The 17,260-nt window shown below is 56.9% G+C and overlaps 1 protein-coding gene across 7 annotated transcripts in view; it reads left to right on the top strand.

The window, feature by feature from the left end:
* TOM1L2 (target of myb1 like 2 membrane trafficking protein) overlaps nt 1-11,749 on the top strand; it is a 120,578-nt gene extending 108,829 nt beyond the window's left edge. For 5 of the 7 annotated variants that reach the window (XM_082706791.1, XM_082706790.1, XM_082706789.1 and 2 more), the window contains 3 exons: nt 5,100-5,159; nt 7,098-7,134; nt 7,888-11,749. In XM_082706791.1, the coding sequence (XP_082562917.1) occupies nt 5,100-5,159; nt 7,098-7,134; nt 7,888-8,036 (246 nt within the window). In that variant the 3' untranslated portion in view covers nt 8,037-11,749. The remainder of the gene's footprint in view (nt 1-5,099; nt 5,160-7,097; nt 7,135-7,887) is intronic. The other 2 variants (XM_082706792.1, XM_082706795.1) reach the window with 1 other exon arrangement.
* Nucleotides 11,750-17,260: the final 5,511 nt, after the last annotated feature.

The following is a 17,260-nucleotide window of genomic DNA, read 5'->3' as shown; positions in this document are numbered from 1 at the left end:
AAGTAGAGTTTTTCCGCCACAGAGTCCTGGGTGGGTCTCTCCTGCCTCATGTGGTCCAGTGGCCCTGAGTCTGATACAGAACAAGAGGATGACCTTGTTCCAGGCCGCTAGCCTTGGAGCGATGATTTCATTCCAGTTAAGCCCTGGTCCTCACCGAGCACCTCTGACCGAGAGCCCAAAGGTCTCTGCAGGCTGGAGCAGGATGGGTTGCACAGAAGCAGGCTGAAGAGGAATCGTGACGCGTCAGCCCGTAGGGTGGAGCAGGGCAGACACAAGGCACACACACTAGGGGGAGGACGCATAACTGACAGCCCGTGGCCAGCGTGTCTGAGATGGGAGGCAGCATAGCGGGGGTCACCTGCCTGAGCAAGGTGTGGCCAGCATGCAAGGCTGTGGGAGCATCTGCCTGCCACTCCGGCTTGGAACTAAGGACCTTTGCATGGACACACTCAGGTCCCAGCAGCATGCACTCCATACTGTCGTGTTGCTACACTAGACCACGCAGCAGTTGTGAGACAAGTAGGCTGCCTGGGCTCTTCATTGACTTCTTCAGGGACAGGCTGGGGCTTGGGTCCCATGTGCAGGTGACCTTAGAGTAGGACTCCTGGAGACCATGTCCACATCAATTCCAAATTGGGAGGATCCAGCCATGTGTCCTTGTGCCTATTAATCCTGCAAAAAAGGATACTGCCCATACAAAGTACCCTGAGTGTGGCTTTGGCCGGTGGTGGCACCTGCCTCTGCCCATACAGAGCCCCCCTCTTCTGTCCTGTCCCCCTACTAGAGCTCCAGTCTCCAACTTCCCAGAAACAAGCCCAACTAACAGCTAACCCGGTATCTCACCTGCCTGACTGCAGTGTTGTTCTTGTTTCTTTTAAACAACGTCTATTAATTGCTTTGCCTTATTTCCCATAGTGTAGAAACCCTGAGTCTTTCCAACCCCCCCCCCCCCAAGTACAAATTCTTTACTTGGAAACTTTTTGTGCTATTGAGTGAGACTGAAGGGCTTCTAGACCGTTCCTCATGTTTTGGTGGCAGTGGGACGCGTCATAGGGAGGCTTTCACAGTTCTCTAGAAAGAACACACCTGAGCTTTTCAGAAATTGCTCCCGTTGGCGTGGTAGATCAGACTCGTGGGCTGCCTTGTAGAGTTGGGGCTCGGTCTCCTGGGACGCTGGGTGTCTAGGTGACCAACACCGCAGTTAACCGTCCCAGATTCATTGGCCATCAAAGAGAACCCTGAGAGGCATGGTGAGCCAGCCTGCCCGGAGACTGCTGATGCACTGTGCCCCCCCTCAACCCCACGCCCTCTCCACGTGTAGGGCGCAGCCAGGAAGATCCCCTGAGAGGACTGAACATAAGTTCCGACAGGAGCAGCGGTAGTTTAGTGGGAGTGCACTGCTGCCAAAGCCCAGGTTTGGGCCTGGGAGCGGTGGGGTGCTCTGCTCAGCCCTGGAGGACCCCCAGACACAGCAAGGCCAAAGCCACAAAGGTGTCTGGCTGTGGCCAGGCCTGCGGCACTGCCTCTCCCGCACCTGCAGCCCGTCGAAGGACAGTGGACAGCTCCCCCAGCGTTCATGTCAAAATCTGCCACTTCTGGCTCAGCACGCCAGTTTCTCTTCGGACTCTGCAGATGGGCTGGGCACGTCTCCCCATTGCCTCAGCCGAGCCAGCCTCACGGGCGCTGGTCTGTGTGGGATGGGTGGTCCTGTGCCAGCTTCCTTTATTTTTCTGTCTTCGCATCTTTTTCTTTCTGTTCCCCTCCCCCAACACCTTCCTCTTCAGACCTTTGGACCAGCCTTTAGCTCTGGATCATTGTCCAAGAAGATGCTAAAACCATGGCATGGCAGAGGCCACATCTCTTGGGGATCCGCTTGAGTCTCATTGGAGATGAGAACACTGGGTCCTCCCAGGGGCCTGGTGACGTGCCCAAAGCCACGGGGCAGTGACAGAGTCCATTGCCCTCTTCCTTGGCCAAGGCCTCTCCCTTCCCTTCCATCGGTGCGGACAGGAGAACTTCCTCTTCCTCCCTCCCCGTTTCTGCAGTTCCTGTCTGGGAAGCAGCGTGCGTGCTTAATCTGAGTCCAGTATTACCTGCACTACTAGAAGGAACTTTGCCCGGCTGGAAGTCTCAAGGCATTGATTTATCAGGCCGGGAGGTTTATATAGCTAAGGTGTTCTCTCCAACCACAAGGAACTCAACCCTTGCCCTGTGTTCTATAAGCTTTACTCCTAGGTCTCCCCGTGGCTGAACAAGGATTCCCACCCCGAGGCCAAGTACCTTTCTTTTTTTTTTTTTTTTTTTTAAGATTTTATTTATTTATCAGAGGGAGAGAGGGGGAGAGAGCGAGCACAGGCAGACAGAATGGCAGGCAGAGGCAGAGGGAGAAGCAGGCTTCCTGCCGAGCAAGGAGCCCGATGTGGGACTCGATCCCAGGACGCTGGGATCATGACCCGAGCCGAAGGCAGCTGTTTAACCAACTGAGCCACCCAGGCGTCCCCCAAGTACCTTTCTTACTGAAAGGACTCAATGCCAGCTGTGTACGATATCGCTGGGTTTCAGAATTAGGAAACAGAAACCCTGACCTGGAAGTTAAGGGGTTCGGAGTCCTCGGTGGTGAAAACTAAGTATGACCCAGCCATCATCCTATTTCACAGATAGGGAAACTGAGGCCCAAGAATTGCCCAAGTCCCATCCCCATTCCTGCTCTGCCTTTTTACACAAAGACCTGAGGCTTCTTAGGGTAGCAGAGGCTCCAGGGCTCCCGAGCGAAGAATCAAATCCAGGGAAAAGTGATTGCTTGAAAAATGATCTGACCAGCCCAGCCCGAGGGCCCATCGCTGGGTGTCCTGGCTCCTGGGGCTTCGCCTATAGGATGTGCTTCCAGAAGCCCACTTTTTTATTAGGAGACGTCTAAGAGAAGGAGAAAAAGTGTTCCCATGATCCATCTTTTGGGAAGTTTTGTTTTGTTTTGTTTTTTGAGGAGTTTCTCAAATGTCGATGTTTATTTTCTGAGTGAGCTGGGTTTCGGGATTAATCCTCAAGGAAGAAAACTGGTGCCAACCTCGAGGGGCTGACTTTGGAACAAGAACAAAAATATTGTAAACCAAATCAGAAGGTTGAAGGCCCGTGACCCCTTCATGGCTTTTTCTCAAGCTCCCGCCACACATCAGAAAGCTCTGCCCCTCAAACCTCCATTTCTCCTTGATAGGCTAAAGCTGGGTCGGTATAAAACCTGCAGTGCACACTCCCAGCCACTGACTGTGGTTGGGCGTTTTTTCTGTTTGGAGATACCGCTAACTTTCCAGGCTGTTTCTGAGAACTGGGCGTGGCACACATTGTCCCAGACCAGGCATTCTGACTTAGAGAAGCATCAAGATAATGAAAATTGGCATCTCCTGTCCCACGAACAAGTCAAGACAGAAGTCCTGCCAGTGAGCGTGAAATCAGCAGGTCATGCTCCACGTGTCCTGCTGCCGTTTTTTGCTGTTGAGGGAGGCGGGTGCTGCCTTGGGTACCGTTAGCCCATCCATGCCAGGGATCTGTGCCCTCCAAAGGGAGAATCACTTGTTCCTTGTCCCTAGGAGCCCTCTCAGGATGATTTGAACTTGGCATTTTTTTCATTGCAGTGTTATGTTCCCACTTAATGACAACATAGATGGAATCTTCCTGATCTGATTGCCATTGGGCTTGCACCTTTACGAAGTTGCCTTTATGAAGACACTGCTGGGTCTCTAGTTAGGCCCAAGACCTGGGAAGCTACCCCAGGTGCCTGGAGCGAGGGGGCTGCTGCTGCGCCAGCTGTGTGGGCGCGCAGAGCTCCTGCAGGATCACAGACCCCTGCCTGGTGCGCTCTGGTAGGCTTAGGAGTCCTCGTTCTTCCTCACACCGCAAAGCCCGTCAGCAGCAGGTTTCTGCCTCCAGGAGTGGCTTGTCCCCATCAGGGCAGGGCTGGTGATGGGAAATCTTTGTTCTTTTCCTTTGTTAAGGTCATGTTATGTTTTAGATTTTGGCAAACACGAAGGCAGCATGCTGATTGCTTATTTTAACTGTATTCTTACCCTAGATTGTGACGCTGGGGGAAACCAGCCAGAGACACAGTGCTAGTGAATTTTCTGGAAATAGCGGACTTGGGAGCTACTCTTGTGTACTAGCCAAATGCAGGTTTCAGAATCACTTCTCACCCCTCTCCTGCCCCCCAGGCTTGGGCATGGCTGGGCCAGGCCTGGAGACGGCTCAGGTGCCCGTGAGACATACCTTCGTTGGCTCGGAACCCACCCACCCATTGCTCCCCAGTTCTCCGTTCTCTTCCCGAACTCCTTTCTTTTGGTTCCCGAAGCCCAGCCAGCCCTTGAGAGCCGGGAAGATGGGGTGAGACTTAGGAACCACCGCATACCGGGGCTGCTTCATGATTCTCCCCTGAAGATACACAAAGCCGACTTTGGTCATCAAAGCTCTAGCTTACACCCATTTCTGTTGGCGAGAGATGGGCCTGCTGTCAGCCAGGCCTACCCAGTCCCCGGCGCTCCCCTCCTCCCACTTACCAGTGCACCAGGACACAGTCTGAAATACTTTCAGTGCCTGCCTGACCACCTGCACCCCCACTCTGGCCAGACTGCCCCTTGGCCCAGTGACATTGGAGGGGGCCCCCTGGTGTCTAATCTTCTCACCCCTGGGAGTGAGGCCAGACAGCCAATAGGCAGGACTCTATCAAGGGCCCTAACCTTATGAGCTCAAGTTCAAAACCAGCCTACAGGACCAGCGCATTTCCTGAGACGAGAAGGGGCTTTGCAACCCTGGGCTGAGAGTAGTCAAAAAGTTATCCATTTCAAGAACGCGTACCGCTGCCCTCCCATCCCCCCACCCGACCCCCGGTCAGCCCTGCTTCTTAGAACTGGCCACCTCATTGCTTCCCTCACCTGCCATTTCATATGTGGCTGCCTTGTGTTGCCCGCACCTGCTGTGCCAATGTGTTTTTTTGCTCTGTGTACGTTTTGGTTTCGTTTGGGGGTTGCTTTTGACGATTTCCTTTGTTCGGTGTTCTGTCTCCCCTCACCTGGCTGTGGGGCTGCCTGACCCGCTGCTTGCCGCCTCCATAGATCCCCGTTGCGCAGCCGTCTGTCATGGACGACATTGAAGTGTGGCTCAGGACGGACCTGGTGAGACTTGACTTTTCTCTATCGTGCGCGGGCTGTGGCGAGGCAAGCGCTTCTAATGACAGGCCAGGGGCCACCGGCTGCTTCCCCAAGGGGTGGCGGAGGAGGGTGGCCAACCGGCTCTGCTCGCATGCCCTCCTGCCCACCCCGGGCTGTGGCTGCCCCAGTGCACCTGCTCCGGGCATGGGCCCCGAACCCCGGCTGCCCCAGGGGCCACAGCGGGCAGGGCTCTGGCTGGCTCCAGAGCACACACTTGTCCCCGGTTATTGTTCTGTAGCAGCTATGTGTGTGCGTGGGTTTTTTTGGTTTTGGGGTTTTTTTTGTTTTGTTTTTTGGTTTTTTTTTTGTTGTTGTTGTTGTTGTTGTTTTGCTTTGGGGTTTTTGCTTTAGGGTTTTTGGATCTTAGCGGGGTTTATTTTTAATTTTTTTTTTCCCTTTTCATGTGAAATTCTGCACAGATGAGTTGGGTGTTTTGTTTTTGCTTTTGTTTTTCAATTTACTGTCATTCCCACTTCCCTAGTGTCTTCTGGTATCTTGGATTTAAAAGAACCCTTGCCCTAGAGACTGTTTAGCCGCAGAGCTAGGATAGGAAGGTGAGGACATGACGCATCTGTCAGTGGCAGCAGGTCCCAAGAAAGGAGGGCTGTGGTGGCTGGTCCCTCTCTCTGCTGCTTACAAAGTACTTCCCTGGCCGCAGAGTGGGGGTTGTGGGCTGGGGGGCTGATGAAGAAATGCACTCTGGGAGGGGAAGCAGCTTGCCCAAGGGCATGGCTGGGCAGAGTCCCAGTCCTACAGATACCTCATCTCTTCTTTCTAGCTACCACCTCTTTAGGGTACCCTGTCCCCAGAACAGAACATCTTTAACCACAAGGTTGGCCTGGCTGGCAGGTGGCTGCTGACTTGCCCCCCCTTCTGCACCCCAGGGGGCCACCTCCCCACAAAGCCAGGCTTTCTGAAACACTCATTGCCCAGCAAGGCAGACACCCAGGTGCCTTGCCAGGGAAGGAAGAGAATACCCCCGACCTCTTTCCCAAGGGAATGCCTAGAAAAGAAATAGCTCGTCTCCCAGAAAGAAGTGAAGCAGGAAGAAACAAGGCCTTCCCCTCACAAGGGGGGCCCGGGGTTCAGAAACAGGCAGGGACCCACCCAGCAAGGCTGAGTACCAGGTCATGGCAGAGCCAGGAAGGAAGCCAGATCTGCTGGCCGAGCCCAAGGCCTTGTCCACTTCCCCATCCAGCTCGCTTCTCTGTCGCTGTGCAGTGACTTCCCAGGGACCACTGCATCCTCCAAACAAGTCTTACCCACCACATTGCTAAGAAGTCTCGGAGCTTCCATGGCTTCTTGGGGACTGGCAGCAGGTGACGGAATCTGGGCTACAAGAGGCTGTGGGACACGGCTTCTGGCGGGACGGCACTCCAGCGGCCAAAGACTGCCTCCTTGTTAGCCCTGTGCCTGGAGCTTTGTGGCGCTCTCGCAGTTCCCAGCTGTGGGCATGGACAGTGTGTTCCCAGATCCGTGCGGCTGCTGAGTGAATGAGCACCCGAGGGGGCCCCGGGCAAGCTTTGGGCTCAGCCTCCCTGAGGTCCCTGCTCTGGGAGAATGTGGTGGGTGCACAGCAGCCTGCTCTGGGCCTGTCCGGAGCTCAGCCCAGAGAGCCAGACTATGCCCTTTTTTTTCTTTTCTTTCGTTTTTTTTTTTTTTTTTTTTTTTAATTTTTCTTCCTGGCTCTTCTGGAGGATCAAAGCCTAGAACTACTCAGTTTGGGGTTTTTGTTCTGTTTTGTGTTGGTTTTGCTTTTTGGAAAAACAAACGTCTGAGTCTCTGCTGGGACAGGCAGTCCTCGACTGTTGTGGAACTCCAGGAAGGGGAAATGGGAGGGTTGGCTGAACCCATGTCGCCAGGGTGGGACCCTAATGCTGCTCTCTTCTGCTCCTCCCGCAGAAGGGCGATGACCTAGAGGAGGGCGTCACGAGTGAAGGTATGACCTGGTCAGCACCTTGACAGCTCCCTACCCTCCGTGGGTTTCTCCTGCCCGGGGCTCTTGGGGTGCACAGGGGCCAGCACCCATGTGGTCTTGGGACTCTCCTGGTGCCCATCCGTGCTTGGCCTGGCCTCCTCTGCCATGGGCTGCTCTGCTCTGCCCCAGCCAGGACCCGTGCTGATGGGGGGAAGTGTCAGAAGAAGGTCCCAGAGTTAGTGATGAGTGGGGCCGGACGGCCATCCAAGGTCAGCACGGCCCCCAGACCTGCAGTCCTAATCAGTTTGTCCCTCCCCCCGAATTCTTAATCCAGTGGAGATGCAAGATATGTGCCCGGAAGTCCACAGGGCACAGAGGGCACTTCTTAGGCCTGGCGTCCTGTGACCTCACTTCTGGAGGGCCAGTGGACCCCTTCCTCCTGAACCACCTGTCGGCAGCCAGGCTTCCTGTTTGCCTGGGAGGCCACAGAGGAGGGAATCAAGGCTGGGTCTTCAGGCAGCAGAGGGCCCAGAATCAGCCCCTGTGTGGGCTGGCTGCTCCCCTGCTCCCCTGCCCCTCCCTGCCCCTCCCTGCCTCCTTCCCTGGCAGGCAGCCCAGAGCCAGGGTGGTGAGGGTGGGGACTTGCACAGGGGCGACTCCTCTTGGCACAGGAAGGGGACTCCACGGGGAGCAGGTGGGATGTGGTCCTTTGAGCCTCACTGCAGGCCTAACCCCCTACCAATCCTGGCCCTTGCCCGGGGTTTTGTATTGCAGAATTTGACAAGTTCCTGGAAGAAAGAGCCAAAGCTGCTGAAATGGTCCCCAGCCTCCCCTCGCCCCCAGGGGACGCCCCGGCCCCAGCCTCAAACCCCTCCGGCCGGAAGAAGCCAGAACGGTCAGAGGATGCCCTCTTCGCCCTGTGAGCTGGTCTGTAGTTCGGCTCCCCAAACGGCAGGTCACCTCCTATCTCCCCGGTCCACATGAGGCACTGGCCGCCCCTCCCATCTCCAGTCCCCACTTGGTCCTGTGCTGCTGTGTCTCCATGGAAATGCCCCATGTTTGCTCCCAGGCCTCCCACTAGTTGGGACCAGCTTTAGCCACCTTCTTCTCTCTGGGGGGGTGGGACAGTGCCACGGTTGCCAGAGGCTCTCACCCCTGCCCACGCCCCTCCTGCCCATAGGCTCCCTCTGCCTGTATGTCCTCCCTGGAAAAGCAGGCCGTGGGACCATTTGCCGAGGAAACACCTGGACTGTCTTTTCTCCAGTCCCCTTCCCACAGAGAAGGGGGTCAGACTCCAGGCCCTTCCCCCACACAGCCCACCCCTGCCTGCCTCAGCAGGTCTCCTTAGACCGGCCTACCCTCCCATGCCCCTGTTCCAGAAAGGGCTTGTCTGCACCTGTGGGCTTGGTCTCCCTCCCTGGAATGCTGCTCCCTGACGCGTGTCACGCTGTGGCACTTGGTGTGCTCGGCACTTTAGAAGGCTGTGTGGGTGCCCGTGTGTGAGGCCTCTCATCCTCTTGACCCTCTCTCCATCACTAAGCTGCTAGCCCAGGCCCCCGGCCACGCCAGCTCAGCGGCTGAGCCTGGGATCAAGGGGGCCCTGTAGGCTCCTGGGGTGCAGAGGGAGAACCAGGGGCAGTTGTGAGGATGGCACGCAACCCATCGATGGTGGTCATGAGGCATGTGGGTTAGCCCCGCAGAGATACACTACCGGAAGCCAAACCACCCCATGCCCACCACCCGCTGCCCTCATGCAGTTGTCCCTGTGTCCTGACAGCCAGCCAGCCCTCCTCCCCCTGCCCCTACCCTAGACCCTCCTGGCCACCGACTTGTACCCTCTCTCCAAGCCGACCCGGAAAGCTAACACGAACCTGAGGCTGACTACACTTGCTTCCGTTACTGGTGTGGCTCCTGGCCATGGGCAAGGTGCCCGAGCCAGCCTGACCCACCCCTGTTCTATGGTTGCCCAGAAGAAGGAAAGCACCGTGGCAGCTGCTTCCGTCCAGCCTGTGAGTCTCTGGGGCCCGGGTCAATGTCCCAGTATGCTCTGCCCAGGTGTCTGCGCCAGACATGTTCGCAAGCTGTGGTGCCGTCAGCCCTTCCCACCTGGCAGCCGGAGCAGGGAGCTCCTTGACATAGGCTGCCTTGACACAGGCCGACACCAGTGCCTTGGGCTCTGGGAGAAGCATCTGGGGCTGGGCCTGGACACCTCCGATGCAGAGTGAGGCGCCGCCCAGCCCAGAACCCCTTGCCTAGGCATGTGCCGCAGCTTCCCCCATAAGAGGAGGCCTGGGGTCTGGCTGGGGGCTCGTCTGGCAGGACCAGCTGGGGAGGTCACACTCCAGTTCCTCAGGGGACATGCAGAAGCTCCTCCTCAGAGATCAGAGCTCAGCCAGCCTAACTCCAGCCCTGCCCTCTCTCTTCCCCCCACCCCTGCGCCTCGGGCCACCTGCCCCTCTCTGCAACATGGCTCACACGTAGAACCCCCCAAGGTCTGCTTGCATGTTCACATGTCTGAAGTCAGCTGGCTTGACAGGAGCTGCAGAGAAGGTGGCCGGGATGGTTCAGCTGGACCCAGCGACCCAGGTGCCCGCCATGTGGCACAGTCTGGAGCACTTGTCTCTGTGAGAACTAGTGGCCTGCCTTCGTAGCTGGGCCTTGGGGGTTAGTTCTGTGACAGCCACGGAGCCTGGCATCCTCTGAGGGAAGAACCAGCCTCCCTGCCTTATAGGAAGGGGAGTCCCCACAAGAACGGGTTCATGAGGGGAGGGGGGCTCCTGGCAGTGAGTGAAGCTGAGGCCAGCATCTGTCTGGGGAGACCGCAGCACAGCTGCTCTGTACCCGTGGTCCAGAGCTGCCCCCGTACTCCAGGCCAGGCTTGGAGAGACCAGGTCAGCTCTGCGGTGGTGGTGGATCCTGTAAGCTGACAGGAAGGTGCCAGCCCATGCAGGGGAGTGTCACCTGCCTTCCTGTCTTGGAGCTGCCCCTCCTGCTCCCACACGCATCAAGTCCAGAAGCAGCCTGCCTCTACCTGGAGGCCAAGGTGACGCTTGAGGCCTGCCCAGAAAGCCAAGTCAGGGCCCCAGTGGCCTTAAAGGGGTGCTGCCCAGCCCTTCCTGTCCCCAAGGCAATCGGCCCCCTCAGCCACAGACTGCTGGCTGCCTTCCACCTGGGGAGCACAGGCTACCTGCTTAGGGAGGGGAGCAGAGCTGTGGCAGGTGAGCTGGCCAGTGCCTGCGCCCCAGGAGAGGGAGACCCTCACGAGCCACCAGCCTTTCCACAAGTGTTAGAAATCACAGATACAGTATGTACTTAATTACACTAAATTATTGCTGGGATTCCTTATAAGCACTAATTATACCTGATTATAGGTTAAAATATTTATTTTGTCAAAATATTTTCTTGGGGATGTGTTGAACCTTTTCTGTGTTCATTGTGTGCTAAGACGAGAAAACTAACCATGGCTTCCTGCCTGCCTTCGGGGCCAGTGGCCAGCAGTAACCAGGGCCATGGTGGGCTTCTGGCTGGCCTGCCGCAGAAGGGTCCCTATCCGGGAGCCCCAGGTACCGAGCCGGCTGCCTGGGGCCAGGCCGAGAGGTGACCCACCTGTTTATCTGTGCAGGGGACAAGGGCTTTCTCAGCTGACAGGGCTTGTCGCTGGTGTGGGCCAGAGGAAAGGGTGACTGTTCGTCTGTTGTCTGTCCTCCTGTCTTTTGTTGTCAGCCCCATTCGTGTGAGCGACCATGCTGTCCGCCGGGGCTTGCTGCCCTTCCCCTGCTCACCCGGGGGTCCAGAGCAAGGGGGCCTGCCCTGCCACGCAAGGCCCCCAACTGGGAGAGTGGTGGCAGGGACGCTAGATGGCTCCGGGGGGCAGCAGGCGCCTGGACTCCTCCAGCAGCCTGTGGCAGACAGCTGCTCAGCCTCCCACACACCCTCTCCTCCTCTTCCTGCTGCCCACCCCCACTTTGCCTCCACATACACCCGTTTCTGACTCAGTGCACCCAGCCTTCTGGATGGTTTGAGGGGGACTGTGGGCTCGCTGGGGAAAAGCTGCCGCCAAGAGTCCTATGTTCTCAGCCCGGCCACCATGAGCCTCTTCTCCCTGTGCTGTCAGAATGCTGTCCACCCCTGTGGGGAGCAGCCAGCTTCAGCACCATGGCTCGGGGCGTGTGCACCTCCAGAAGACGCCCCTTGAGGTACCCGCCTGTCCCAGTGCCCACCCCCCACCCTCCCGGTTCGTGAGGGTCCACGCCGGGCTTCCCCTGCAGCCAGCAGCTCCTGGGGACAGCTGTCAACCCCAGAGTTCCACTCCTTCTGTGTATAAGATCTCCAGACTCTTCTGGAGAACAGGGGATGGATATTTATTTCCTAAAGTTTGCACTTAATTTGTGAGGGTCTCAGGATCGTCGGGGGCTACCGTGAAGAGAACTGTGTTGCGTCTGTCGTCCAGCTGTCCCCGGAGTCTGGCGTTGTGTCACTGTTGTGCGTTTCTGCGGGCAGAGCCAGGTCTGGAGGGTGGGTCCGTGCACTTGAGCCTGAGCGCGTCCACCCACCCACTGGCTCTCCTTCCAGATGTTGTCTCTCTAGTTTGGGTTCTTGCATGTAAAATACTCCACAATAAACAAACAAACACAAACTGTTCCTCTGTGATCTTTGTGGAGTCCCCTGTGACGGTGCAAAGGGCCTGCCCGTTCTGGACACCTGCTTTCTCTAAGTCGGGGCCGCCTCGGGGTCCCCTAGAGGGATCAGCTGTGGGGGCTTGCTCCGCTCTCCCCTGAAGCACACCCAGGCTGCCGGAGCAGGGCCGAGGGAGTCTGGGCTAGAGGAAAATCCCCATGCCTGTCTCAGTTCGGCTGTCCTGGGGCACAGCCTGGTTTGGGGCTGTTGCTTGTAGCAGCGAGAAACCTGCCACGGCCTCTGCCTGAGAGCTCTCCCAGGCTCTGGGGTTCTTCATGTGTCTCAACCCTGGTCCCAGGCCCTCGGCCCCGCCCAGAGCATGCCAGGCCTTGAGCCAGCAGGCCTGAGCCACTGCCTCAGTCCCCCAACGCCGGGCTCCCCGGGCTTGGCCTGGCATCCTCCAGATTACCCACACAGCTTGGGCTGGGCACTGAATTTGAGAGCCGCCGCTCTGAGAACCCCTGTCCCCCACCCCCAGGCTTAGGAACAGCTTTCTCGAGATAAGATCCACATAGCATATAATGTACCCTTGTCAAGTACATGATTAAGTAGCCTATTTTTTGTTTTTAAGATTTTATTTATTTACTTGACAGAGACACAGCGAGAGAGGAAGAAGCAGGCTTCCCGCCGAGCAGGGAGCCTGATGTGGGGCTTGATCCCAGGATGCTGGGATCATGACCCGAGCCAAAGGCAGACGCCTAACAACTGAGCCACCCGGGTGCCCCTATTTTTTGCTTTTCTTAAGGAGGCTGCACACCCAGCACGGATCCTAGCGTGAGCCTTGAACTCACAACCCTGAGATCAAGACCTGAGCTGAGGTTGAGTGCAGCGCTTCATTGAGCCCCTGGGTAGTTTTTAAGTTTGTCGGGGAGTTACACAACTATTGCCACGATCAATTTTTTTTTTAAATATATTTTTAATTTATTTGACAGAGAGAGAGAGATCACAAGTAGGCAGAGAGGCAGGCAGAGAGAGAGAGGGGGGAAGGAAGCAGGCTCCCTGCTGAGCAGAGAGCCCCATGCGGGGCTCGATCCCAAGATCCTGAGATCATGACCCGAGCCGAAGGCAGAGGCCCAACCCACTGAGCCACCCAGGTGCCCCCACGATCAATTTTAAAGCATTTTCAGCATCCCACGAAGCAGTAAACCCTCCCCCATTTCCTACACCCTCCAACCCTTTCTCCCTTTTAGAAAGGTTTCTGGGTGCACCTGGCTGGCTCAGTCTGTGGAACATGCGACTCATCCTTGGGGTCATGAGTTTGAGCTCCGTATTGGGTGTGGAGATAAACTTAAAAAAAAAAAAAATAGGTTTCTGTCCTCTCCACCCATCCTGGAAGCTGGCCGTCCTGCCCTGGGGTTGCTTCTGGGCCACGGTCCTCTGGGTTGCAGGCCTCAGCAGGCCCAGAGGCCCAGGGGTCGTTGAGGGGTGCAGCATGGGGGCCACGTGGTGCCTGCCTCTTCTCTGCATGGCTCAGAGGAGACTGGGAGCCCTTTGATCTTTACATGTTCCGGGGGTTTGAGGATGGACCTCTTGTGTGGTGGACTCATCAAGCTGCCAGTGAACCTGGGAAAACTGCAGAGACAGGGCTGGGAAGATCCTCTTGCCTAAGTTTGCCCAGGGCTTGGCATTGGGGGCCAGCGCTGCAACTCGGACGTTGGACCTCCAAGGCCAGGGCCATGGAGGGGTGGGTGGCAGGGGAGGCCGTCCGGTCCTCCTGGAACAGCAGCCCCGTGGGAAGGTAGCTCAGCAGGGGGCTGCCCTGCCTACTGATAGGAGGCAGGTGGGACCTTGTTGGGAGGCCACTTGGGGACCATCACCAGCCCAGGTCAGAAGCAGCAGGACAGCTCCCTTGAGCCAGTTGCCTCGATGGGCTCTAGGAACCTCTGCGAAGGCTCTGCCTGTTTCTGGCCAATCAGAATGGGATAGAGGCTCCCACACTAGGGGGAGTGTGGGGGTGGGCCTCTGAAGTGTGGGTGACCCCCAGTCTCCAGTCCCAGTGACTAGAAGACGTGGATCCTAAGCTCTGTTCCTGCCCTGTGGGGAGTGGCTTGGCCCTGAGGTAAGCACTGTGGATTTGCCAGGACGCCCTGTGCACTTTCAGCACCTGATCCTGAGACCCCGCTGTGTGCCAGGCTGGTGCCTGAGGGGAGGGGCTGCTTGAGTCCTCCCCTCGGAGAGCTCTCAGCCTGTTCAGTTCCCAGAATCAAGGACACTCTGTAGCCAGGAAGCCGTGGAGCCCTCTTCCAAGGCGTGCAGAGTGGGGGAGCAGTCAAGGCCCAGAGTAACTGAGCTGCGTGAAGTGGCAGTGAGCATGCCGGCCACAGGGGAGGGAGAGGCTGGTAAGGCAATTCTGACCTAACAGACAAGCCTCCTAGGAGAGACCTCAGGATCCCCGGCAGGCACTTGCCAAGACGCATATCCCCAGTTCATTAACAGCTGTTCCTAAAAAGGAGGGGTTCTGTGGGGAAAGATGTTTGGGAAATGCTGAAGTAAAGTCACGGAGCGTCAAGACCTCTTTGTCCAAGATAAAGGTAGTTTATGGTCCAAATTCCTCATTTAGAGATGCCATATTAGAACTTTTTTTTAGCTGTGGTAGAAAGATGTTGGATTTAATCAGGAAGAGGAATTTCTTGGGTTATGGACTGAAAAGTTCTGATAGTTCAGCTTCAGGCATAGCTGGATCTAGGTGCTTAGGGATTTGGTTGGGAATCTGCCTCTGCTTCCTCTGGGTAGGCTCTTCCATGTGGTTGACAGAAGGCTGTCTGCAGCTGCAGGCTGACTTTCCACTAGAAGAGAGAGGGTACTGCTCTCTCAATAGTTGTAGCAAAGTTCCTGAACCCACTCTGAAAAACCAGACTTTTGGCAGAGGGGGCATGACATCTGAGAAAACTGGGCACCTAGCTGGCTCAGTCCGTGGGGCTTATGACTCTTAATCTTATGGTTGTAAGTTTTAGCCCCATGTTGGGTGTAGAGATTACTTAAAAATAAAATCTTAAAAAAATATATCCGAGGAGGCATTAGGTGGCCACTGCAGTGTGGGTGGAGAGGGCCAAAGATGGCAGTGCACAATGAGGGGCGGAGACTTGGACAGAGACAAGCTTCTGGATTCCTCTCTCAGTGCTCCCTTGTCAACCTTTGGTTGCCTCCCTTCACTGGAGCCTGGGAGGAGCTGCTTTCCAGCAATAGTTGGCTTCCCCAGAGATCTGGAGGGCGCCATGTGGGAACACTGTGGGTCTTATCATTGCTTACAGTCCCCCCTGCTCGCTGGTCACACTGAAGCACCCGAGGAGGAGAGGTTTTTCCCAGCCCACCTCTTTTCCAAGGAAAGGGTCTCTTTAGGGTCCCCAGGGACCAGGGGTGGGCAGAACAAGAAGACTTGAATAGGCATGAATCACCCAGAAATTCCAATTTATTTCAGAGGACCCCCTACCAGGTCTTGCCCTCAGAGGAGTCTGGCCAGGGCCCTCCAAGCCCAGGCCCTCAGCATCCTAGGAAGCAAAATCTGTGCTGTCAGCACTGGAGGGGGTCCGTGGGATGTTTCTGGAAACTGAGTGGACTCCTCTGCCTGGTACCATCTCCCTCCTCCACCCCCATGTCCTCTCTAAGAGCACCCTACCAGGGGTGGCAGGCTTCCCTGCAGGTCCCTGAACGTGTCCCTGGTCCTCTCTGGGGTATACTCCCCGATCTATAAAGTGGGATTACAGGTGGTCAGCCCAAGACTTACAGAGGCCTTTTTCTTATACTCATTTATGAGTGGAGTAGTCTAGGTCTGATACCCGGGGTCTGACGGGGACAGCAGAGATGCCACAGCCCTGGCTAAAGGGGCATACCAGTTGCAGAGCCCGTTGTGGCTCAATACTCCCATTTTTCACGGAAAGCCAGAAATCCAGCCTTCAGATGACATCTTCTACATTTGACAATTAATTCAAAATTGGAACCCGTGCAGCATTGGATTTGGCAGGTCAAGGTCAAGTGATGTCTGGGGTCCCCATTTTCCCTACTGGCAATTCAACCCACCCCATTCTGTGAGTCCCACTCAATCTATACCTGGCCTCACCCCAGATAGCTGGTTGGCCCCCAGGGGACCCATGTCCCCCCTCATTCTTCATTTCCATCAGCTTCACCCCTCACAGTGCAGTGGAACTGGTGGGTCCGCCAGATCTTTGGTGGAGTGTCTACTGAATGGACTCCTTGATAATCCCAGAGGTCACCGCCATGAGTGAGCATCTTTGGGCAAAGCTGACCCAAAAAGCGCAGAGAGAGCTAGAAATATTTTGCCCAGCACACAGCAGAGGCTAACACAGAAGGAGAATACAGGGTCAACTAGGACTAGAATCATCCATGACAACAGCGATCTGGTTCCATTATGTCCAGAGAGGGGGAAATGAGACTGCAGCCTGGCTCTGTGCTCTTTGGCCCCCTTGGCTATCACCTGGGCAGGTCCTAGCTTAGCTACCAGAGAAATGAAGGATAAACGGGGTCAGGCAGGATTGACGGGGGACTCCTGAAGTGGGGAGGGGTCTCAGCTTTATCCTAGTCAATGCCCAGGGTGGTCAAGCCCAGCCCTCTTGCCCAGTGCCAGGAGCCCTGGCAACTCCAGTGCCTGGCCCTCTCCAGAGTACCCCTGAGCTCTGCCAAGAGAGCAGCCTGGAAAGAGGCCGTGCTGGCCTCCCGGCCGGACACCTACCCAAAATGTCTCAGAACCCACAGATACCTGTAAGTCTTTGAGACGTCTGGAGAAGTAAGGGGGTAAATGTGTACTCCTATTTCACGGTTGGGTGACCGCGCGGAATCCCCCCTCTGGGAGCTGGGCGTGTCCCATGGTCCTGAGAACCGAGGGCCCAGTCCCAGGCAGGGAGCGGGGCCGTGCCACGTCAGCCCCGCCCCCGTGTCCGGACGCACACCTGGCTGCAGTCCCAGCCAGGTGTCTGGCCAGGAGGCCGGGCCGAAAAGAGCAGGCCCAACTGGCCCCAGGGGCCCAGACCCTGCCAGCCCGCACCGCGGACCCGCCCCCGGGTCGAATGGGCGCGGCGCATGTGACCCAGGGCCCGGCTCCCGGGAGTTTCGCGCTGACGCCGCGTCACCCCACTCGGGGCCGGGCGCCCATTGGCTGCGCCGCGGCCCGCGGGGCGGGACTTATCTGGCCCGTTGCCCCAACTCCCCTGGGTCTCAGGCCGCAGCCCGGCCCTGGGTGAGGAGCCAGCACTGTTCCTCCGGCTCCCCCGATCGTGACCGTGACGAAATCAGGGGCAACAGCGCTGTGTGGACGTGGGGAAGCCGCCTTAGCTCCCCATGCCTCGGTGTCCTCATCTGTCAAATGCGAATAGCAGCCCAGTTCTCCGGGACTGCGGGGAGGAACACATGGCTATAGTTCTGGAAGCGCTCAGATTGTTGCTGCGACAGACAGAGCCTGCCATCATCGCAGTGGGCCAGCCTGGGACCCTGACCCCTCCTAGCCGCTCTGGGGCAG

The sequence above is a fragment of the Mustela nivalis genome, assembly GCF_964662115.1.
Source record: "Mustela nivalis genome assembly, chromosome: 17".
Taxonomy (NCBI): Eukaryota; Metazoa; Chordata; class Mammalia; order Carnivora; family Mustelidae; genus Mustela; species Mustela nivalis.
Note: the sequence above shows the minus strand (reverse complement) of the source record. Positions and strands in the feature narration are given on the sequence as shown.